Source organism: Misgurnus anguillicaudatus, chromosome 6 (genome assembly GCF_027580225.2).
Source record: "Misgurnus anguillicaudatus chromosome 6, ASM2758022v2, whole genome shotgun sequence".
Taxonomy (NCBI): domain Eukaryota; kingdom Metazoa; phylum Chordata; class Actinopteri; order Cypriniformes; family Cobitidae; genus Misgurnus; species Misgurnus anguillicaudatus.
The window spans coordinates 1,376,084-1,400,625 of record NC_073342.2 but is presented as its reverse complement, the minus strand read 5'-3'; the positions used below and the strand labels follow the sequence as shown (position 1 = coordinate 1,400,625).

Sequence of the window (24,542 nt, the reverse complement as noted above, 5' to 3'; positions counted from 1 at the left end):
TCAGGATATAAAAAACGCTAAGCTGTATTGTAAAGCCTGTCATCGGGACAGCAAGTAGACTTTTAAATCTGAAATAATGAGTGGATTAAGCTTTTTTAATCGGCAAAAGAGAAATAGAAAGCAGAAGCAGTGCAGTGGAGTACTTTGATGCATGTGATGGAGCGTTGTCTTGCAAATTAATCAGTCTTCATGAAAGATTCAAACTTTTTCCTGTACCACTGCTTGAAGAAAGTGTCTTCTACAATACAGGCAGGCAGGCACAGACAGGTATTATTAAAGATGAGCTAGTTGGACCTTTTGGGGTTGAAAATGGAAATAAAAAACAACTCTCAGACTTACTGACAATTTTTAGAAGACACTTTCTTCAAGCAGTGGTACAGGAAAAAGTTTGAATCTTTCATGAAGACTGATTAATTTGCAAGACAACGCTCCATCACATGCATCAAAGTACTCCACTGCATGACTGGCCAGTAAAGGCCTTAGAGATGAAAAACTAATGACATGGCCCCCTTCTTCACCTGACTTAAACCCTATTGAGACCTTTTGATCCCTTCTTAAGCAGGACATTTACAGTGAAGGTAAACCGTACACCTCTCTGAACAGTGTCTGGGAGGCTGTGGTTGCATCTGCACAAAATGTTGGTTCAGATGAGAAACTGACTGAATCCGTGAATGGAAGGCTTGTGACTGTTATCGAAAAGAAGGGTGGCTATATTGGTCACTGAGTTTATATATTTTTTAATTTTTATTTTTTTTATTACATTTTGTAAATGTAGAGTTTGTTCACCACTCTCACTTCAACATGTGAAAAAACCAAGTGAGATGGCAAAATCTTTGTTTTTCATCCAGTTGCCCAACAATTCTGCACACCAACAGTTGCCCAACAATGATGTACACAGAAATACTCTCTCAACAAAGCCAAAATTTCACTTTTACTACTTAAATGTTCAGGTTTGAGGGTTTGTTAACATTTTGAATTGAGCAAGAGCATTGTAGTTGTACAATAACAAAAGTAATCCTCAAAAATACAACTTGCCTAATAATTCTGCACATGGTGTATTATAAAACTACATAGCCTACAAATAAATATGCTTAGGCCTGTGCTGTTTATATGTTAATAAGACTTTACATCATGTGTGTGCTATATTTATGTGTTTATTATTAAGTATGTAAACGTTATAAGCGTCAGCTAAATTAATAAATAAATAAACATAATAATTTAACAGTATTAACAGTAGGGACAAATATAGGAAAACATATAGACTATAAGACATAGGCTTTCTACGATGTGTAGAAAGGCCAAGTTTAGTAAGAGTTTTGTTCCTGTATCTATACGAGCTCTAAATACTAGGAATTGGCCATTGACATGTCAGGTATGCTCTCCATATTTGTGTACAGTCGTGGCCAAAAATATTGGCACCCTTGGTAAATATGATCAAATAAGGCTGTAAAAAATTAATCTGCATTGCTAATCCTTTTGATTTTTCATTTAAAAAAATTCACATGTATCCTTTCATTGGATAATAAGAATTTAAAATGGAGGGGAAATATCATTATGAAATGAATGTTTTTCTCAAATACTTGTTGGACACAATTATTAGCACCCCTAGAAAATCTTATTGGTAAAATATCTCTGAAGTATATTCCCATTCATATTCACAATTTTGAGAACTCCTGCATGATTGTAAACACAAAATCATTCAGCTCTGGTTTCTGTTTCACAGAAATATAAAGAGGAGGGGAAACAAAGCCAAAATTCCCTTAATCATCCATCACAATGAGAAAAACCAAAGAATATATTTCTGATGTGCAGCAAAAGATAATTGATCTTCACAAATTGGTGAAGTGGCTTTAAGAAAAGAGCTAGAGGAGTGAAAATGACCATTTCCATCATCAGGGCAATAATTAAGAATTTCCAACCATCAGAAAATGTTACAAAACTGCCTGGAAGAGGACGTGTGCCTATATTGTCCTAATGTGCGGTGAGAAGGAGAGTTTGAGTAGCAAAAGACTCTCCTAGGGTCACAGCTGGAGAATTGCAGAAAATTGTTGAGCCTCTGGTTCAGAAAACCTTTAAAAAAAATTGTCAAACAGAACCTACATCAACACATGTTGTTTGGGAGGGTTACAAGAAAAATTCTCCTAGCTCATTCAAAAACAAACTAAAGCATATTCAGTTATCAGTCATGACTGGAACTTTAAATGGGAATGGCTTCTATGGTCAGATGAAACTAAAAAAAATAGCTTTTTAGCAGCAAACACTCAGGATGGGTTTGGTAAACACAGAGAAAAAAGTACCCCATGGGTACAATAAAATATACTGCTGTGTTTTTTATGTTGTGGGCCTATATTTCTGCTGGAGGTTCTGGACATCTTGTTAAAATACATAGCATCATGGATTATATCAAATACCAACAGATAAAAAAATCCGTAAGTGACTGACTCTGTTAGAATTCTTATAATGGGCCATGTTTGGATCCTCTAACTGTACAGAACCAAAACACAAACCTCAAAAACAACACAAAAATGGGTCACTGAGCTCAAAACCAAACTTCTGCTATAGCCATTCTACTCTTCTGACCTGAACCCCACAGAAAATGAGAGGAGTGAACTGAAGAGGAGAAGCAACAACATGGAGCTGGGAATCTAAAAGGCCTGGAGTGATTCTGGATGAAGGAATGGTCTCTGATGTCTTGTCAGGTGTTTTCTTACCTCATCAGGCATTATAGGAGAAAATTTAGACCTGTTAAACTGGCAATTGGAGGTTTTAAAAAGTATTGAATTAAGGGGTGCCAATAATTGTGGACAATGTGTGTTAGAGAAAAACATTTATTTCATAATCATATTTCCCCCCCATTTTAAATTCTTATTATCCAATAAAAGAATACATTTTTGTGAATTTTTCAAATAAAAAAATCAAAAGGATTAACAATGCAAATGAATTTTCACAGCCTTATTTGATCATATTTACCAAGGGTGCTAATATTTTTGGCCACGACTGTATGTTTATGTTGTGAATAGGTTACGTTTGTTTGTATCATGTATGTATGCATCTATGGTGGAAACAAATTTCCTCTTGAGGATAAATTGCTAACTCCGCTGTCGCGGCTGACTTTTTGGTTCCGTTCAACGAAACTTAAGATTTCCTCAGGCGGCGCGTGGTGATTTGGAAAATAAAGGCTCTGTTGGTTTATTGATGGCGAAATTTCTGAGTTTTTATTGTTAACTTCGCCAGAAGAAGCATAGGTACCTTTTCGTTTTCAGTCACCACCTTTCATGTTTAACTACTGGCCGTGCGAGCTCGCCAAAGTCTGTTGTTTGTAAAATCGTCGTTGTTTTTGCTGTCGAGTAAAGCCATTCTTGAAATTGTAAAGACATTCAGTTTAATTGCTAAACTACAAGTGAACGAAATTTTAATAAATTTGAACGACTACCACAGGTGGTTTTACCTCTACCAAAATCTGCTTGAATGTTAAAGAATGGGAAGCAGCCGTATAGCCATGTAGTCGATGTCTGTATAGACTGAATAAAGAGTGTTATTTGGTGTAATTAGTGGTTTGTTATATCTGACTTTCACAAGTAGAATATGTAGAGGATATATCAAACAGCTTATCCTGAAAGATTCAGGTCAATATCTTAAAATGTAAAAAGTAATAGCAAAAAACTTCATATTTTCATGATTCGGTCACACATTTTCTTGAATTTTAATGGAAAACATGGGACAGTGATGATTTTCGAGTTTCAAATGGCCAGTATTTTGTAATTCTTGAACCCATAAACATGATCTTGGTCTCATTTAAAAGCTTTTTTTCAAGCTCTTTCTATCTGATCAACTACTTTTAGCATTTAACCATTTTGAAAATTTTATCAACATACCTAGGATAAATAAATTAATCTTCATCAAGACATAGGCTATAAGATATAAAGTAAAAAGAAAGAAAATTTAAAATTCTTAAATATTTAATAAATGATGTTATAGAATACATGATATAACTGCTTTTTTAGTATAACCCATTACATTTTTAATCTTTCTAAACTAAACGCAACGTGATGGAAACACTGCGTTAGGGAAACATACAGAGGGAACACGACAGAACACTGGTCGATCGTTGTGATTTGTAGATATGATGTAACGTCAAAGTCATCATAATCATCATCATCATCGTGACTTTATACAGATGTGCTGCACAAGACCTCACACAGTCACGCTTATTAAATCGTTTACTACTGCATAATCTTGGTTTAGAAACACGACATTATCTAAAATAACAACATTACACATTACAATTCACTGTAAGCATTCATCTGACTCAAACCACATGGTAACTTACTCGACATATGAGAAATAAACATAGGCTACAGTAAAATGTGATTTAATAAATAAATGAGACTTGGCTGAAGTAAATCTAGTGACAGACAGTGTTGAAATGTCCTTCATGTGACACTCACCCCATACTGACGACGACTGAAACAAATGTCTGCAGGTCCAGCTCGCGCTCCATTGACTTTTACTATGCGGGATTAATTTACTTTGTGATATTAATGCATTGTGTGTGATCATTAATCTAAGAGGTCCGCGCAATAAGCGTATGCACGACGCCATGACTGTGTCCTTACAGCATTTGCTCGTGCTCATGAGTCGTCACGCAGCAGAGTAAGCGGCGCGTTCCCGCCACCTGCTGTACTGGAGTACTTTTAGCACATTTTTGTTTATATTCATGGTGTCTCAAAATAACACCAATAAGTAGCCTACACTTATGCTGGGTACACACCAAATGATAATCGGGTTGATTTTCGGCCGATTTCCGCCCTTCCAACAATTAGTTATGTCCCGATTATCTTGATGGTTCTCTACAGATTATTTTATCAAAATTTTCCTTGGTGTGAGGTGTGTTATGAGTGTCCCTGATTGGAAGAACGTCGGATCCGCTCCGATCGCGAATCATAAATATTTAACATGTTAAATATTTACGATCAGAAATCCTGATGTGTAGCCTATGGGGAGCCCCAAAGAAAAAGATATAGGACCAAATGCAGACGCGCAGAACCATACGTCATGACATTCTGAGACTGACAGCCCCAGCCTGATAGCCTAGAAATCTAGACGCACCCTAGCGGCCGCAAAATATAATTGCTGCCAGGGTTTAGTCTAGGCACTCACAATACACTTATGCTAAGTTCACACTACATGATTTTAAGCCAGATTTAAGCCCGATTTGCAAGTCGTTCGCTCGCCGACAGGTCGGGGTGTGATCGGGTGCAAATCGCGGGGGATTAGCGGGCGATCGACGTTCGCGAATCTGTTGGTATGAAAGAGCCAACAACGCATCAAAGACGCTCGCAGACGCCTCGCAGACGCGTCGCCGACACCAGAAAAATATCTAGCATGCTAGATATCTGGAGCTGTCGCGCGACTCGCCCTCCTGTGATGTCACGAGCTACAGCCAATCCGACCAGGGGTTGAGGTCCACGGAAAGATGAGTAGCATGTCACAGTTATGAATGCCTGTATGACGTTTCACATGGACAACAACTGCGCTGAGAAAAAGAAACGGTGGAGAGAAATAGCAAACGCTGTAAAACAGCCAGGTGAGCAAATTATTATTATTACATTATCTAAATGTTATAGGGTAAAATGTAAATTCATTGGTCATATTTCCATATACATAAATAGTATCGTAATTCTATTTTTGGGATGTCTGTAAAGCATTATAAAGTGTGTAATTATTTTTACTGTAATTCTGTTTATTGTTATATAGTGTGTATTAGAGGATATTCAACTACATTACAATCTGCCTTTTGTACCAGTCGAAAGAGCATAAACCAAGGAATAAATTCTGATATTTAGTTTGAATAAACAAATAAAATAAATGAAACTGTGAATGTAAATATTAACTGAAAACAATCCATTTCTTTATTGATTTTAGACTTTACTTTTGCACAAGTGGACTCACAAACAACTATATACATCAACTTCATTTGGGAACCATGGCTTTGGAATTGAGGGATATTGAAGACCCAGTTCTCTTATCACATCTCAAAAGAAGCATAATGGTGATGATATTCAATGCCAAGGAGACTGACAGAAGCGGATCAATGTTGTCACCTGAACAACCTACCCAATGCATATATCATACATGACATGTGCGGTCCCGATGTGTTTTTGTTTACAAACTATTGACTTTACTATGTATTACATTTATCAATAAGGTGATTAAACTTGTTAAAGGGTTTAGATTGAATTTCCCAGTGCTGTTTCATGAAATAAATCGTCTATCGGAAAGTAATACATTTAATTCAACAAAGTATAAAAGTATAAAACACATTGAGTCATATTTGACAAAAACAGGCAGTATGAAAAGTGCTTTAGTGCAATGTAGTACATTTGAATGTATATTATGTGAACAGACAAATATATACATTGTTAGAACACATGCAGTGCGCCACATTAACACAATTAAACATTACAAAACTCCCTGTGTAGAGCTCCTTTAAGGGCTGGGTGAGATATAAATATCGTAATATAATTGTGTGTGATTGGCTGTTAGATTAATCCACATTGAGTAAAAATGCCCAGAGCTTATCATCACAATCGCCATAAATTTTATCATGATCAGATATGTTGATGTTTAATCGCCCTAGTATAGAAACATTGTTAATGTTCTGTGAAAATGAGTGTGGATCAAGAAATAAAGTTAGTATAAGGCACTTAATTGCAACATGCAGATTGCCTTTGTTACATTCCTGCACCTTTTGATTTGTATGCAATTAAAATTAAGTGAATAATAACAACAATAAACAGAATATTTAAAACAATGAATAAGTGAACCACGTGTGTGTTCTTTACAAATACAGGACTTTAGAACACACAAGAAAACGAATGTCCTAAACTGACAATAACTGGCTTTAATCTGCTGTTTGCAGGGATAACTCTACATCAGTTCCTTTTAAAATGTGTTGAACTTGCCAATAAACACTACCCGCTGGTGAGACAAAGTAGCCCCGCATCAGATTGCGTTGCACTTTTGCTGTTGCCATACAATTGCGATGTGAGGTGTATTTTATCGGTTGTAAAGCACACATCCCATGATTCTTCCACTGCCCATCATCCATGTTGTGGTCAGCAGTCTGCTACAGCTGGAGTGGTAGCAAGTACCCCAAAGCAATGTGGAAACTGCAACTTCCTTTCGAAGTCCATGGCTATTGTATGCCACTCTCCTTCCGTTGATGGTGTCTAAAACGATAGGATACACCAAATGTCAGTGATTAAATTATTATATATTCAAGACTACAGTTTACAATGTTATATGCAGAACAAAGTTGGATAGCCATGCTTTTGTGAGTCAAACACCTTGGGTCTCACTTATAAAACTCTGCATAGGCTCCTTACTAAAAGTCTACGTATGCACAAAAGCCAAAATGGCATATGCCAAAAAATATTAAGACAGACAAAGCAATGTTCCCTTTCTGAAAGTGTGCGTACATGAATTATCTTCAGATCCCATAATGCAAGCCCATTCTGCCATTAAGGTTTTTTTATAGATCACAACCTTTGCGTGGGAACTGGCATACGCATGTTTCCAGACCTGTTTTGTGCGTACGCATGCTTTATAAATGAGACCCCCTCTTACTTAATCCATATAAATGAGTATAACGATAAACTAAACAACATGTAGAATAACAAATATTACAATATTAGGTTTTGAAGTAATTCTATTTTTATTGCTGTGTTAGTTAACACAATTCATGTTTCTACACAAAATACTTTAATATACACAATGTAAGCTCAGATAAAATTATGAAATTAGTGTATACAGGTATGTATAGACATAAAAATAGAATTACTTATGCTTTTCAGAACTATATCCCTGTTTCTAATAATACTTTTTACTAAAATACTTTTATCAAAGACAGTCAACTGCTGATGTCCACAATGTAATGGGTGTTCTTTTTTTAAAATGAAGTAGTAGATTTTATATATATATCTTTATATTTTGTAATAACCCTACCTTCAAGAAATCGTCCTTTATAACCTGGTACAGAGCATAACATCCAAAACTATTTGTGAGATGGTGCTGGTCTCCCATCCTGGACTTGAACCTGATGAACTTGAACGTGTCACCTGTAAAACACAAAAAAAGTTCAAAAACATACCCAGACAGAAAAAACCGTTATGACAACATTCAGTTCATATTCGTTTGAAATGAAATCACACAAACCTGTTGCATAGAATCGCAGGGTCAAAGACAAACGCTCTCCAAATGATGTTTTGCGAAGCCTGTCTTATTCTATTTGAACGATAATTAAATCAAGAAACACAGCTTTTAGGCACAGTAAACAACACTTTGTTATTTTAAATGTGATCATAGCCAAACATAAGCATGCAGCTGTATTTCCTATATAAACAAGCTGTACTCACCTCAAATCTTTAATCCCTGCTGTCCGCGTGTGGTTCTGATCCACCTCTCCACATCACATCTCTATATTTTTTTCTTTTGCGGCTTTGCATCGCGCAAACGGTTTGCAGCACTTATTTCTGTCTGAAGTCTATATACAAACAAACGTTTTGCGCGTCTTCTTGTTTCTTCTTCTGTGGGTTTTTACCGGCGCGCGTGTTGTTTCGCGTCATTTCCGGTTTGTTTTATCGCGTGATTTTTCGTGACAGAACGTGGTTTGTAGACAAGATAGAATCGTTGGGTAATAGAGTTGTTCTCAACTCGTGTAGTGCGTTACCTCCTGTTGTGGGGCATTCACGTTGTGTCGTGTGGTGTGAACTGCTCAACAACGTGAACACTCCTTATTTCACAGAGAGCAAGTCATGTAGTGTGAACCGCACAGTTCGGACCTACGTTTCAAAGTCATGTAGTCTGTACGAGCCTTTAACAGCTCCAAAAACCAAAATTTGGTCAGGCCAATCACATCGTGTGTAGCGTCTGTGGGGCGGGCTTAACATGATGACGACAGAGCTGCCTGCGACGGTTCCTACTTGAAAACAAAGAATGGCTGCTGCTGCTGGCGAACAGCTTTCTTTTGAAGCGGCTTTGGCCGCGACTCTGGAGGACTTAGACTTATGTTTTTCTTTGAGAGAAGAGCAAATAACCCTACTGAAGTCATTTTTAAGCAAGAAAGAGTTTTGCCGACTGGTTACGGTAAAAGTTTGATATACCAATTAGCTCCACTGGTGGGGAAACGCATGGGACTCAGCCACAATCCGCTTGTGATTGTTGTTTGCTCTGATTGGTCATAGCGCTATCCTATTGCGTGCAGAGACATTTTGAGGGACAACCTTATATCCCGCCCCTTGCATTGAGCCGTTTGTGTGAAGAGTTGCCAGACCTTACATCTTGATGTAGGTCTGGCTAACCAGGCTACCAGCCTGACAGTCTGAGGCCGGAAGGACTTCCGGCAAGATGGCGGACCGGGTGCACTGTTTGGTTTGAGCTCTCTAGGCATGTCCCAGATATTAACCTTATTTCTCTATCCAATTTGCCATTTTGTGCTCCTTTAATATTCTAAAACATCAGTACAGTTAAAATCAACAAATTAGATCGTGCACCATGTCGACGAAGAAAAAGAATCTGGGTTTATCTCGCAGCAGCGACGCTACTGACGACCACGTGTACGCTGGAGGGTTGGATGTGGATCCCACCGGGAAAACTAAAAGAAAAGACCCGTTTTCTCCGGCAAAGATCACACCAACAGCTAAAAGGCAGATCACGGAGTCAGATGGGAATGAAGGTTTGAATGCAGTCCTGGTTGCGATAAAGCAACTAACTGATAAGGTGGATTCACTAAGCACCCAGTTGCAGCATAACTCCATCATGTTATCCAGTATATCTAAGGCTGTCGAATTCAACGCGGCAGAAATCAAAGATTGCAAAATGCAGTTACAATCGACTGTTCGAGATGTAACGGCTGTTAAGAAAGACAATGCAGAGTTAATGGAGCGGGTCCTTGAGTTAGAACGGTACAAACGCCGGTGGAATCTTAGGATTCGAGGACTAAAAGAAAAGGATGGTGAAGACATACGGGTGACGGTAGCTGATTTACTGGTCAAAATATCTCCTTCATGGTCCTCGAGCATTAACCAGATTATGGATTCAGTTCATCGAATAGGGAGACGTGAAGAAAACAAAACCAGACACGTCATAATTCAGTTCACTCAGAGATTGCATCGGGATGAGCTGTGGAGAATGACCAAGGATCACGCGATCTGCAAAGAACTTCGTATTAGCTTCATTGAAGACCTCTGCAAAACCGACAGGGAGACCCGAGCTGCACTGTGGCCTAAAATTAAAGAAGCTAGAGATGCTGGAAAGCGTGCGTACTTCAGAGGTGGTGCTGGATATATTAACGGACAGAGAGTCACTTAGGAGCACAAAAGGTAATGCTATAGGTTCAAGGAGCTTTGTTATTCATGGTTTGGAAAGGCATTTTGGATGGTTTCATCTACATCCATACTGAAGGGACATGGCCTACTTAAGTTTTTTTTTCTCTTCTCACTTCCATTTAACTTTAGTCTGTTGGACTGTTACTGACGGTTGTTAGTTTGTTTATTTGTTATGAATATTTCTTTTTCATGTATTTCACTTAATGCTAGGGGTATAAGAGAAAACACTAAGAGGAAATCAATATTTTTGTTCTGTAAGGGTGAAAAAGCACACTTTATTTTTTTGCAAGAAACCCATTCAAAAACGGAGGATGAAAAGTTTTGGGTAAACCAGTGGGGTGATAAAATTATTTTTGACCATGGATCTAACAGATCAGCAGGTGTGGCCATCTTATTTTGTAACTCACCTGGTAAAGTATTGACATCTAGATTTAGCAATAATGGCCATTGGCTAATTTCTGTTTTGAAAATCGATGATCAACTTTTTTTTCTGACTAATGTTTATGGGTTTAACAATTTAATTCAAAACAGACAGTTGATTTCAGACATTTCTAAGGTAATTGTAGACCTTAAACTCATCTATCCAACTGCTGTTATAATTATGGGTGGTGACTTTAACATGGTTAGCGATGAATGGATTGATAGGTGTCCCTCCAGATGTAATCACAGTTCTTACAACCCCGTTTTAACTGATCTTTGTCGCACTCATAATCTATTGGATCCCTGGAGATTTAAATACCCTAATGTAAAGCAATATTCATGGTTTAAACCAAACGATGTTGTAAAGTCAAGAATTGATTTTTGGTTAATCTCAGTCTCCATTATAAACCTCATTAGTGACTGTTGTATGTCTGCAGCTCCTCTCACAGACCATGCTGTTATTAAATTAAGTTTTAATCCTCCTGGTGTTAGCCAACAGAAAAAAGGGTATTGGAAATTCAATTCTAGTTTATTAAAAAGCCAATCCTTTATTGAGGGTATTAAAGCCACAATCTCAAACGTGATGTCTGATAATTCGATAGTATCATATATTTCTAAATGGGAATTTCTTAAATTTAAAATTAGAGAATATTCTGTTAATTTTGGAAAAACAATCAATAAATTGAATAGATTAACTGAATTGAATATCATTAAAGAAATAAATATATATTATAGTAAAACTTCACTTACGGATAATGATAAACAGGAACTACAAAATCTTTTAAACAAGCTGGATGACATTTATCTTTGTAAAGCGAAAGGGGCTTTTATCAGGTCCAGAGCCAAATGGATTGAGGATGGGGAAAGAAGTACCTCTTACTTCTGTCGTTTAGAAAAAAGGCGGCAAGAGAAACTTTCAATCAAAGCCTTATCACTCCAGGGCCAGGTAATCACTGATCAAGCTTCAATCACTAAGGAAGTTGTTTCATTCTATAGCAATTTATATTCCTCAGCTTTTTCCTTGGATGATGAAATTGTGTTTTTCAACCACATTAAAGACCTTATTCCCCATATAGATGCTGAAGATGTAGCGCTATGTGATGCTGAGATTACTTTGGATGAGTTGGATAAAGTAGTAAATAGTTTGGCTTCAGACAAATCTCCAGGCTGTGATGGCCTCACCGCCAATTTTTATAAACATTTTTGGTCTGTTCTAAAAGACCCTTTTTTGCTTATGCTAAAAGAAGCAACTGAAGGTATGACTTTCCCTCCCTCCATGAAACAAGGGGTTATAACTTTAATCCCTAAACCTGATAAGGACCCAAAAATTTTAGATAACTTTAGACCAATCACATTATTAAACACCGACTATAAAATTGTAACTCTCATATATGCCAACAGATTAAAATTATTTTTACATAAAATCATAAGTGATTCCCAATCCGGCTTTATGAAGGGTAGATCCATACATAACAATATTCGTTTAGTGCTTGATCTTTTAGATTACAGACATCTAGTTGAAGATGGTGGCTTTATTCTTTTCATTGACTTCTACAAGGCATTTGATTCAATTGAACACCCATTTATTTTTGATTGTTTAAAATTGTTTGGTTTTGGAGATAAATTTAGAAATATTATAAAATCCCTTTATGAAAATTCAAATAGCTCAATTTCTTTATCAGGAGGTACATCACCAAGATTTCCAATCAATCGTGGCATAAAACAGGGCTGCCCAATTTCCCCATTTCTTTTTATTTTAACCACAGAGATGCTTTCTATCCTTGTTAAGAATTCAAGCATAGCACCTTTAGAGGTTCTTGGCCAGCCAGTAATCATCAGCCAGTTTGCTGATGACACTACCATTTTCATGAAACGGCTATCTGAGGTCCCCAAAATTTTACAAATAATTCACACTTTCTCTAAAGCCTCAGGTCTAAAAATGAATTTAAATAAGTGTGAATTAATGCCAATTCATCAATGTAATTTAACGGAGGCCTATAACATCCCAATAAGATCGGTAGTTAAGTATTTAGGAATGTTTATTTCAAAAGATTCTGGTGAAATGGAAGACAGGAATGTGTGGAAAGTCTTAGATAAATGTCAAACTAAACTGAACTCTTGGTTGTTGCGTGATATAAGCTTACTTGGTAGAGTTTTTTTGACAAAGATGGAAGGCATCTCAAGATTAATTTATCCTGCATACACAATAGCAATTTCGAATAGAGCCATTAAAAAAATAAACCAGATCAACTTTGGTTTTATATGGAGAAAGAAAACCCATTACATTAAAAGGGTAGTGATGACAAAAGATTATAAAGACGGTGGGTTACAAGCCATTGATTTTGATTCTATAAATGGGACCCTAAAAATTAATTGGTTGAAATCCTTTTTGAATAACAATAACTGTTGGTTTCACATTCCCAGAGAATTATTTAAAAAATTAGGAGGAATAGAGTTTTTACTTAATTGTGATTTCACAGTTCAACGTCTGCCAATTAAATTATCCAATTTTCATCAACAGGTTTTGTTATATTGGAAGATTTTATATAACCATAATTTCACACCCCATAATTCACCATTATGGAATAATAGATATATTACGGTCAGGAACAAATCAATGTTTGAAAAGAATTGGATGGAGAAAGGTATTTGGTCAGTGTCTCATTTAATTGATATAAATAGTGGAATTATATCATATGAAAATTTCTGTGTTAAATATAATATTATTTGTAATCGAGCCAAATTTGATTCTATTACTAAAGCCATTCCTAAGTCTGTTGTATGCCTAATTAAAGAAACTCTCTTATATTCTGATGCTGCAATCCCACATCTCCCAGTTCTTTTAGTTGATGGCCGTGAGTTCAAAGAATCCAAACTTTCAAACATAACTGTTAGAAATATTTTCAATGACATTTCTTATCCTGTAATAATTTATAAAAACTCAATTTTAAATTATTTTTCAAAAGACACCATTCACAGACTTAGAACCAAATATTTAAAATTCCCCTTACCTCCCAAAGTAAAAGAAAATCATTTCAAAATTCTAAATGCGATATATCCATCAAGTGAATTTTTACGTCTTAGATTTGGATTTGACTCAAATAAATGTGTATTTTGTGATGACATTGAAACCACAGAGCATTTGTTTTTTCACTGCATGTATGTGGAGGCCTTATGGACTGATATTTATGACTGGCTTTACCCAAAGATATTTCTCCTCAAAGACTTCACTGCAAAGGACATTACATATGGACTTTTACTGGAAAATAACAAAGACAATTTCTTGGTTAATAATATCCTCATGCTTGGGAAATTTTTTGTACATAAATCAAAATACAGAAAGGTGATACCGAGGTTTTTTGCATTTCATGCTGAATTTGTTTCATTTATAAAAGCCCTTAAAGTGATTAAGAAGAAAAATGCAACTAGTCTTTTGTCCATCATATGTGAATATGATTTAGAAGAAAAACCCTAGCCCCTTATTATTAGTATTATTATTATTATTATTTTTTTTTTTTTTTTTTTTTTTATTATTATTATTTAATTTATATATATATTTTTTTTTGTATATGTGTATTGTTGTTTTATACATCTGCACCTGATTTGTACGTTTAATGTTTACAACTATTATTATTGCCTTATTGTTTGTACATGAATATTTGTTCAATAAAAAAAAAAAAAAAAAAAAAAAAAAAAAGTCTGAGGCCGGAAGTGGCGGAGTTGTAATCTCAGACCGGAGATAGACGGAGAATTATTAAACGTTAAAATCTATTAAAATGCTTTTTCATTCACATCAAATGCTCAAGCTTTATTTTTTAAGATTTGTGTTACATTTATTTTAATTCATTTATGACACACAAAAAATGGATAATAAACTATACATTTAACTAAAAAAAAAACTATTAACAATTATCTGTAGCAAATAACAATTCTTATGTTTTACATTATTTTACACAAAAACATAAACAGACACATACATACGTGTGTGCATTTATAAAATAATTCATCTCATAAGGCAAAAAGTTCCTCAGTCATTCTGAAATCGCCCTATATAATTATAAATAATATACAGTTGCATCTCAAATATCGTAAATATATATTTTTAAATTAAATCTTTTTAATACATTTCTTAAAACAAGCACAACACGCACTCTGATCTCACGGTAATTTGATGTCCAGTGAATCGCTGTGTGCAAGCCCTGCATTTTTATTGACGTGGGTCTTGATTACAATCCATGCTCTTGATATAATGGGTATGATTTTCTAACAAAGTTAGCGTCCGTACGGAGCATAAAAGACAGAAAACCCGCATGCCTGCATAATCACATCACCGTATTATTTACAACGACACAGAAGTAGCGGAATGCCTTATAAGGCCAACTTCCGGCCTCAGACTGTCATGACGTATGTTTCTGCGCTTCTGCAGTTGGTTAGTATTGAAGAAAAACGTGCACACGCTCTTGAGATTATCACGTTAAAATGAAACAATTGCTGCGTCCGAAAACTCAAGGCAGTGACTTGTTGCCTCGCTGCCTCATGAGGAAATGACTTCGGAGGCATGAAGCTAGCTCAGAGAAAGACTTTCGGACACACTTCTAAGGCAGCGTGTTTGAAATTTAAACAGAGGGCGCCTTTGTGATAACTAATCACATATTTGAAAACTACAATACTAATTTCTCGCTAGAAATGCAATTAAAAGGTGTAAAAAGTACAAATATACCTTTATTTACACTAAATTTGTGGTCCAGTCGCGTCCTTGGCCGCCATTTTATTTTTTCGAACTCGACCGGACTCGACCAATCACATTCTTAATGTACGTCCACGCATAGGTATCTCAGGAGACAGGAAGTAAAGCAAACATTGAATTCGGACATGCCTTGATGCCTTGCTGCCTTGGAAAGCTGCCTCAGAAGGCAGCAATTTAGAGTTTTTGGACGCAGCCAATATTCAATCAGAAAGCGGATGATGGAAAATGGAAGCAGTCATGGCGCAGTACAAAGTGAAGTTGATGCAAAGTGAACTTGTAGGCTCCATGTTCTTGCTGTCTTCAAAACTTCATCCAAACCCTTTTCTTAATTTCCTATGAATTTTCTGTGAAAATTCCAAACACTATCATTAAATTTCTTCCTGCATATCGTCCGCCATGCTTATTCTGAAGTCTCACAAGATTTTCTGAGATTTCCTGTGTCCACAGTCGAGACTCTGGTTGAAAATCTGTTCATGTGTGTTGTGCTGTCTTTGACACATCATGGCAAACCACAACTAGGTGCAAAACGGTTAAATCTAGGATTTTTTATCCTGTTTGTGGTCTATCACATTTTGAAAATCTTATAAGATTTAAAAAATCTTTCTGTGTACCCAGTATTAGATGTTCTTTAGATTATCTTAAGAAGTAATAAAGAATATATATTTTATATTAAGTACAAAACTAGTATGTGAAAACAGAGCACATCTTTACTCCTTTCAGTAATTTCAAGCCTCTACTTTCCTTAATTTCATGTAAGCTAAAGCAAGTTGCAAAGCAGTTGGAGAGTTGGACTAAATTAATAATAATTTAGCACGAATTTGACTATATTCCTCAACATCAGCTCTTATTGTCTTTGATCAAAGTCAAGTGATTTTGTCCTGGAAGTGTAAAAATGGGTTATATCCACCCAGTCAACACGTGATGCAATGATCACAGTGACATCACAGCCTAAAAAAAAATAAGAGAACTGTATGACAATATTGATCCCTGTCAGCACCTTCCCCTGACATTAGAAGAAAGATGGACTCCTGCACAGCAATAACAGCAAGATTTAATGGGGCTAATAAAAGTACGTATGAGTGAAGTGGGGAGGAATTTGATGCTAAGGCAGAAAATGAAAGACTTCATATGGTGCTTGACAAAAAGTATGCTCAGTCAATATTTGAGACATCAAGTTCCTAATCTACCCCTTAAAGTAACCACTCAGGGTGCTCATCAGAACAACCAAGCATCATAACAAAAAGAGCAGAGTATGCTGCACAGCTCACAGCAAAGCAGGCTGAAATAAAGATAGAAGAGGCTAGTGCTGCACAAATGGAAGAACTTAAAAGACTCGAAAATAAAAAAAGATCACCAAGCAGAGAAGCAGACTCCTCCAGTATCTCAAAAGGAAATAAAAATGAACAGATTTGTGAGAACAATAAAAATGTGCAAACACACCATACAAACAATGATGCATTGTTAGCACAAGCCCTACATGACACCACTGAGCCCTTTATTCTTTTCCCGTTCCCTACGAAAGGGAGCTCTAGAAACAGCAGCACAAAAGGCAATAGAAGCTATTCGGCCCCGAACAGGGCCCTGAACCCTGGATCCTTAGTTGCACTACCAAGTGAGCTATCCGGGCTCACATCAGAGATCCAGGGCTTCATGCGTCTTGTCTTCTATGTTCCGATAAGGCCGGCATGCAAGTACGGGATTTTATTACCATGACCTGTTATGAACAGCGAAAATATTACTAGAATGACAGAATGAGCAAATAACTGCTCCAGTCTTCAAACAGAGTGCGTAATATCTATTTAAGTTGAAAAAATCTTGCTTCTGCGTGAGACTCTCTTTACTTCAGGAAAAACAGTCTTCATTCAAAACGTCACCAGAGAGGCAACGTTTCTAAGCTCAAGGAAATGTAGCTATGTCTACGTTACATGCCGAAGAAAAAGAGAGACTGGCCAAAATTGCCAAAGCTGACTGTATTTCAAGTCATCCTGGCGGGGTATTGGGTAAAGTTTTCAACCAGCAATGATCGGATAAACCTCATAGGCTACGATATTGCCTCTGTGAAAGAATGATGGAAAAGGTCACGACCTCTCCTGTTCACATTCCCGGACGCTGGACGACAGGGTTCAAGCTTTGGGCCTGGAGTGTGCAGAAAAAAACTTGAAGGTCAGGCAACAAGCCGATCACAAAAAAAGTCAGGGGCTGCAAGACCCCAACAGACTACGGCGGGAAGGGCTGCCGTGACCCGGATTCGAACCGGGGTTGCTGCGGCCACAACGCAGAGTTCTAACCACTATACGATCACGGCGTGCCAAGAAACCTGCATGCGGGTCTGCCTGAGTACAATGGCTGTGAGGGGACTGCCGTCTCTATGCAGAAGTCACAATCATTTTTGAGTTTCTTTCATCGGCAAAACTTCAGCAAAAGCCCTGTCGAAGTAGATTCGGTCCCCGAGGCAGAAAGCTGCCATGAAAGCCAAAGGGAAAACTCTAAAGACGTAGTCGGCAGGATTCGAACTTGTGCGGGGAGACCCCAATGGATTTCTAGTCCATCGCCTTAAACACTCGGCCACAACTACATGCCTTCAGTGTTGGTAAACTTTATTCTTTCCCCGTTCCCTACGAAACGGAGCTCTAGACACACCAGCACAAAAGGCGATCGAGGGTACTCGATCGCCCGAACAGGGACTTGAACCCTGGACCCTCAGATTAAAAGTCTTATGCTATACCGACTGAGCTATCCGGGCTCACAGAAGAGTCCCAGGGCTTCACGCCTCAGGCAAGAACGGGATTTCATTACCATAACCTGTTAGCTACTCTTTGGTCTATGGACAGGGTAAATATTACTAGAATGCCAGAATGGGTGGGTAACTGCTTCAGTCTTCAAACAGAGTGCGTATTATCTATTTAAGTGGAGAAATCTTGCTCTTGCTTGAGACTCTCTTTACTTCAGGAAAAGCAGTCTTCATCCAAAATGTCACCAGAGAGGCAACGTTTCTAAGCTCAAGGAAATGTAGCTACGTCTACGTAACATGCCGAAGTGACTCTTGAGCTGCACGAGAAAAAGCACATTTGACAAAACGTGACCCTTGCCCGTGAAAACCCATCTAAAATCTTTTTTGTGATTTGGTCTTTTCTACATAAAACCGTCCAACATACATAAAGGGTGTCGTGTGAAAACATCACCGTGATATCCTTGGTAGTGATTGCCACACGGAGGGTCGAAATCAATGCGATGTCAAGTACCGGAATCAAACTTTGACGCTTTTAATCTCAGGACTATAAACATCAAAACAAAAAAACACACACAACAAACTTCTCTTTTGCAACAAACTCGTAAGTCTCTCAAGAGACTGGCAAAAATTGCCAAAGCTGACTGTATTTCAAGTCATCCTGGCGGGGTATTGGGTAAAGTTTTCAACCAGCAATGATCACGCCTCGGATAAACCTCATAGGCTACGATATTGCCTCTGCGAAAGAATGATGGAAAAGGTCACGACCTCTCCTGTTCACATTCCCGGACGCTGGACGACAGGGTGGTATTCAAGCTTAAAAACTGAAATTAGACTTCAGGTGCTGCTTTGCTGCATGTTGTGCCTTTTCAGCAGGTGAGAGATCTGCACAACAAGTTTGTTCATAATCCGCTTTCTACTTAGAAAAGCAAAAGTGCAAATACACGTTTGAATTATTTAAGGAAAACAATCGGGGGGAGAGAATTGTGGGAATCCTGAAAACAAAGAGGGTGGAGCCATAGTCCTTAACCTCTCAGAAAATGGCTCAGGTTAGGATCAACTGGATTAGCGACGATCTACAACAGTTGTAAACAAAGACCTGTTCCAGCTCTTCTATGGTTTCATGCTGTACGTGCAGTATATGGTCAAAACCATATACTTGAGCTGCAGAAATAAAGCAGCTCGTGAGCTGGAACGTCCAACAAGAGTAGTCCAAAGCCAGGGAACAGACACTCGTAGTCGGCAGGGTTTGAACCTGCGCGGGGAGACCCCAAAGGATTTCAAGTCCATAGCCTTAACCACCACAAGGAGTGGTTAAGGCGATGGACTGCTAATCCATTGTGCTCTGCACGCGTGGGTTCGAATCCCATCCTCGTCGTTTGTCGTTACCTTTGAACTGCAACTGCAACCAAGGCGTATAAGCCACAATTTCAAGCCCTCCTGCAAAAAACGTGTAATGCTGGAGGCCAAAACTTTTGCGTGAAGCAGAACTCTGTCGGCTGACTCCAGTGATCCGGGTTCAAACGTGGTGGAACTTTCTCAAATAACTCTTCCAGTTTACTGCATGACATTATACGGCAAGCGGTGGCAAGATACTAATAACTTCAAGGCTGTTACTGTTAGCACTCTGCATTTTGAATCCAGATTCTCAGGGGGCACTTGAGTGTTTTCAGACTCTAAAGTCCATCCTACGTGCCTACTGTCTAGAAAGTGGTAAAGACTAGGTTGAGGGGTTGCCTTTGTTGATGTTCAGTGTAAGTGGAACAGTACAGTACAGGAATCATAACAACTGGAAACATAAGCAGAATGGTTGAAAGCATACGTTGTCTCTACCACAATTTGTATAGGTCAGTGCTAGAGCATTTAACAGCAGATAGAGACGTCCCACGTTCACTTGGACATTCTCACGAGGGCTTTAAGTATATAGCTCAGTGCTCAGTGGTAGAGCATTTGACTGCAGATCAAGAGGTCCCCGGTTCAAATCCGGGTGCCCCCTTAGAAAAAGCCCACATGCTTGCAGCGGTAGGTCGGCGTGCTAATGTTTCTGAAAGTTCAAAGTTCGTCCTGGAACCGTCTAACGCAGGTGTAGGCAACGTCATTCCTGGAGTGCCGCATTCCTGCAGAATTTATCTTCAGCTCTTATCGTAGCTCTGTGGCTAATTAAGGTCTAAAGGGTCGGCTGAAAACTACAAAACTAGGTTTTATCAGGGTTGGAAATAAAATCTGCAGTACTGCAGCATTACAGGGCCGACGTTGCCCACCACGGTTGTAACGCTAAAGCCGGACATACACTGTGGGATTTCAGCACAATCGTGGCTAAATGCCAACGTACAAGGTTTGCCTGTTTCAAAAGAAATATACATGCATTCCCAGCAAATGCGTCGCCTTTCTCATACAGTATGTGCGGTTACTTTATACGACCGTTAGGGGTTTTCCCTTTAAAATGTGTGGCGTACAAAGAAAATATGTGGCAGAATCTGTTCAAACAACCAGGGACCGTGAGAGGCAGGTTTCTGTAGTGTAGTGGTTATCACGTTCGCCTCACACGCGAAAGGTCCTCGGTTCGAAACCGAGCAGAAGCAGCATGTGCCTTTTGATACAAAGCCAGGTCAAACTTCTTTCGTGATGCACTTTACCATGAAGTGCCATGAAGCACTTTCAAAGTTACACACAGTGGTAGGTTTCCGCCTCACACGCGACAGGTGGCCTGCTCGCAAGTGTGCGAAAAGCATTGCCCCTTTGGGGAGTGTTGCACAGAAAGAGAAAATGTGTGGCCGAATCAATCAAAACAACCGAAGAATCCAAATGAGCAGGGGCCTCATTTATAAACATTGCGTACGCACAAAAGGCGGCGTACGCCACTCTCTACGCAATAGTTGTTATTTATAAAAAGCAAACTTGACGGGAAAATGTGCGGTCTGTCACGCAAGCTCGGACCCAGGCGTACGCACAAAAACGGGTGAAATGAGAAATGGCGACACCGACGGCAGAATGAAGGAACACGTGAAAGTGAAAGTAAAAATGACAACACTACCTCTCATAAATAACATGAAGACTTCTGTTGTGTCGAAGTCTGTTGCCACTATGTTCCCCCTATTTTTCCCTTCGGTGTGGTGTTTTTGTGGCGTTTTTATCACGTTATAGGTTTTATTATTTATATATTTAAAGTTTTAATGTCTACTGAGATGTATATGTGTGCATTTCTGTAATGTATCTGTATTGTTCTTAATGGTATGTCAATTATTTTTAAAGTATTAATAATATTATATGTATAATATTTATTTAACTATGTATGCAAACATTACATTTTTAAAACGACCAGTAAAGGAAAAAAAAAGAAAAAGACAGGCTATATTTTAAAAGAAATACCCTAATAGAAAACTGTCAAATGTATGAAATATTTAATAAATTGTATTATAAAATACATGATATTATGCCTTTTTAGTATAACCAATTAAAATCTTTAATCTTTCTAAATGTAACGTGATGAAAGCGCTATAAGGGCACACTGAAGGGAAACATAGGGGGAACTGAGTTCGACACAACACTTCACAAAGCAAGTCTTACAATTAACAGCCTACACGAACACCCGTTTGATCGATCAGCAGTGAAACAAAAAAATAAAGAAATCGAAAATTACAACAGAAATTCAAATGAACACATATTTGCTAAAAGAAAAGTGAAATAGGTTCTGCAATAATATTGGCATGTTGTGCAATTCATCCTCATAAAGAATATAGTTAACAGAACGAAATAATGTACAAAACTGATATTCTTGTCAATGTGTCCGTCTGGCGGAGCATATATAGATGCAATTACATAGACAGATAGATAGATAATTAAGGAGATATATAGTTAGATAGATAGATAAATAAATAGATAGATGTATTAATTGTCCACTGGGGAAAGTTGTTTTCATAGTAAACCATATCTTCATAATCTACGGAATTATGGTATTCATCCATATGCCTTTAGTGTGTTTATTTTTGATAAAACAATGTATAGCGTATGTCTCAACCATTCAGGAAGCAACAAGAAATTACATTTGCGCTGAACAATGTCCCATTTCCACGTCGATTATTACCGACATCTGTAGCTTGTCAGATGCAATTAAATGAATGGAAATAAAATGCCCCATCACAATGCGTAATGCCCACACTGTGCCCTCCAAACAACGTTTTTCTCCTCTTTTCCACCTCGCCAACGAAAACTTCTACTTCACATTGAGTGAATTTACGTTTTTTTTTATTTCCTCTATGTGTTTGCCATGATTTCGCAATCAATGCATATTAACTTGTGGGCGTTTCACGGACTATTTATGGGCAACTATGGGCGTGTCATGAAGCCGCAAAAGCTGCGCTACATTTAGAATTGATTGTGATTTATTAAGGGAAAAATGTGTAGGATGTGCGTGCGCACGGTTTTATAAATCCGAATATTTCTGTGCGTACGCACGTCCTATGTTTCATCCGTACGCCACTTCTGACGCAAATCCTACGCAAAGTTTTATAAATGAGGCCCCAGGTCTCTATGGTGTAGTGGTTAACACGCTCGCCTCACACGCGAAAGGTTCTCGGTTCCTCTGAAATAAACGCTTTGTTAGAGATGTGAAAGGGTTTAAGCCACATTGATTTAATTACGTGAACAGTTAAATCAGTTTGCGAACCCGATCGTCGGTTTGTGAGAGTTAAACTTACGGCGGGTGAGGGTTTTAAAGTTCAGTCTACATTACCCAGCAATTTAGGCCAACGAAAACCTCTTGTTCCCTTTACGTAAAGTCTTGAATGGTTTTCGCCTGTTTCATGTTGAAATCTGTTGAAAACAATTTTGAAAAAAAACCCTATCATTTAAAGGTCAGTCCTTTTTATGATTTCTAAACATGTGTAAGGCGATGGATTGCTAATCCACAGTTCTCTTAACGCCTTTACCTTCCATTAGGCTGATATGAACGCTTTCTAAAAGATAGCATTTCATTACCTCAACAGTTGATTCAACTTGACACAAGCTGCTATGTACTTGCTGGTCGGTTAGGATTAGGGAAATGCCCAAAGGAAGCGGTTCCAAGGACGAGGTGGCCGAGTGGTTAAGGCGATGGACTGCTAATCCATTGTGCTCTGCACGCGTGGGTTCGAATCCCATCCTCGTCGTTTGTCGTTACCTTTGAACTGCAACTGCAACCAAGGCGTATAAGCCACAATTTCAAGCCCTCCTGCAAAAATCGTGTAATGCTGGAGGCCAAAACTTTTGCGTGAAGCAGAACTCTGTCGGCTGACTCCAGTGATCCGGGTTCAAACGTGGTGGAACTTTCTCAAATAACTCTTCCAGTTTACTGCATGACATTATACGGCAAGCGGTGGCAAGATACTAATAACTTCAAGGCTGTTACTGTTAGCACTCTGCATTTTGAATCCAGATTCTCAGGGGGCACTTGAGTGTTTTCAGACTCTAAAGTCCATCCTACGTGCCTACTGTCTAGAAAGTGGCAAAGACTAGAATGAGGGGTTGTCTTTGTTGATGTTCAGTGTAAGTGGAACAGTACAGTACAGGAATCATAACAACTGGAAACATAAGCAGAATGGTTGAAAGCATACGTTGTCTCTACCACAATTTGTATAGGTCAGTGCTAGAGCATTTAACAGCAGATAGAGACGTCCCACGTTCACTTGGACATTCTCACGATGGCTTTAATTGCTGCGACGTACAACACGTGAAGCTTTTTCAATTCTTCAGCGTGGTGTTGGTTTCACGGGGGTATAGCTCAGTGGTAGAGCATTTGACTGCAGATCAAGAGGTCCCCGGTTCAAATCCGGGTGCCCCCTTAGAAAAAGCCCACATGCTTGCAGCGGTAGGTCGGCGTGCTAATGTTTCTGAAAGTTCAAAGTTCGTCCTGGAACCTTCTAACGCAGGTGTAGGCAACGTCATTCCTGCAGAATTTATCTTCAGCTCTTATCGTAGCTCTGTGGCTAATTAAGGTCTAAAGGGTCAGCTGAAAACTACAAAACTAGGTTTTATCAGGGTTGGAAATAAAATCTGCAGTACTGCGGCATTACAGGGCCGACGTTGCCCACCACGGTTGTAACGCTAAAGCCGGACATACACTGTGGGATTTCAGCACAATCGTGGCTAAATGCCAACGTACAAGGTTTGCCTTTTCCAAAAGAAACATACATGCATTCCCAGCAAATGCGTCGCCTTTCTCATACAGTATGTGCGGTTACTTTAAACGACCGTTAGGGGTTTTCCCTTTAAAATGTGTGGC

At 38.3% G+C, this 24,542-nt stretch overlaps 1 protein-coding gene, 7 non-coding genes and 1 pseudogene across 9 annotated transcripts in view; 3 read left to right on the top strand and 6 right to left on the bottom strand.

Annotated features, from left to right (window-relative positions):
- Positions 1-5,032, bottom strand: part of pdhx (pyruvate dehydrogenase complex component X) — a 46,665-nt gene extending 41,633 nt beyond the window's left edge. Inside the window, exon 1 of one of the 2 annotated variants that reach the window (XM_055193509.2) lies at positions 4,449-5,032. Coding sequence is in view for 1 of the 2 variants with exons in the window: in XM_055193508.2 (XP_055049483.2) it covers positions 4,449-4,635 (187 nt within the window). In the remaining variant the exon portion in view is untranslated. The remainder of the gene's footprint in view (positions 1-4,448) is intronic. The other variant, XM_055193508.2, reaches the window with a different exon arrangement.
- Positions 5,033-17,470: 12,438 nt separating this feature from the next.
- LOC129434917 (U4 spliceosomal RNA) lies at positions 17,471-17,622 on the bottom strand (annotated as a pseudogene).
- Positions 17,623-17,788: 166 nt separating this feature from the next.
- Positions 17,789-17,860, bottom strand: trnah-gug (transfer RNA histidin (anticodon GUG)). The gene has a single exon. It is a non-coding gene; the product is annotated as a tRNA-His (tRNA).
- A 188-nt stretch (positions 17,861-18,048) lies between these two features.
- trnas-aga (transfer RNA serine (anticodon AGA)) lies at positions 18,049-18,130 on the bottom strand. Its single transcript has one exon. It is a non-coding gene; the product is annotated as a tRNA-Ser (tRNA).
- Positions 18,131-18,225: 95 nt separating this feature from the next.
- trnak-uuu (transfer RNA lysine (anticodon UUU)) lies at positions 18,226-18,298 on the bottom strand. Its single transcript has one exon. It is a non-coding gene; the product is annotated as a tRNA-Lys (tRNA).
- A 594-nt stretch (positions 18,299-18,892) lies between these two features.
- LOC129434916 (U4 spliceosomal RNA) lies at positions 18,893-19,033 on the bottom strand. The gene has a single exon (XR_008641031.1). It is a non-coding gene; the product is annotated as a U4 spliceosomal RNA (small nuclear RNA).
- A 1,759-nt stretch (positions 19,034-20,792) lies between these two features.
- On the top strand, positions 20,793-20,865 carry trnav-cac (transfer RNA valine (anticodon CAC)). The gene has a single exon. It is a non-coding gene; the product is annotated as a tRNA-Val (tRNA).
- Positions 20,866-23,348: 2,483 nt separating this feature from the next.
- Positions 23,349-23,430, top strand: trnas-gcu (transfer RNA serine (anticodon GCU)). The gene has a single exon. It is a non-coding gene; the product is annotated as a tRNA-Ser (tRNA).
- Positions 23,431-24,030: 600 nt separating this feature from the next.
- trnac-gca (transfer RNA cysteine (anticodon GCA)) lies at positions 24,031-24,102 on the top strand. The gene has a single exon. It is a non-coding gene; the product is annotated as a tRNA-Cys (tRNA).
- The last annotated feature ends 440 nt before the right edge of the window (positions 24,103-24,542 follow it).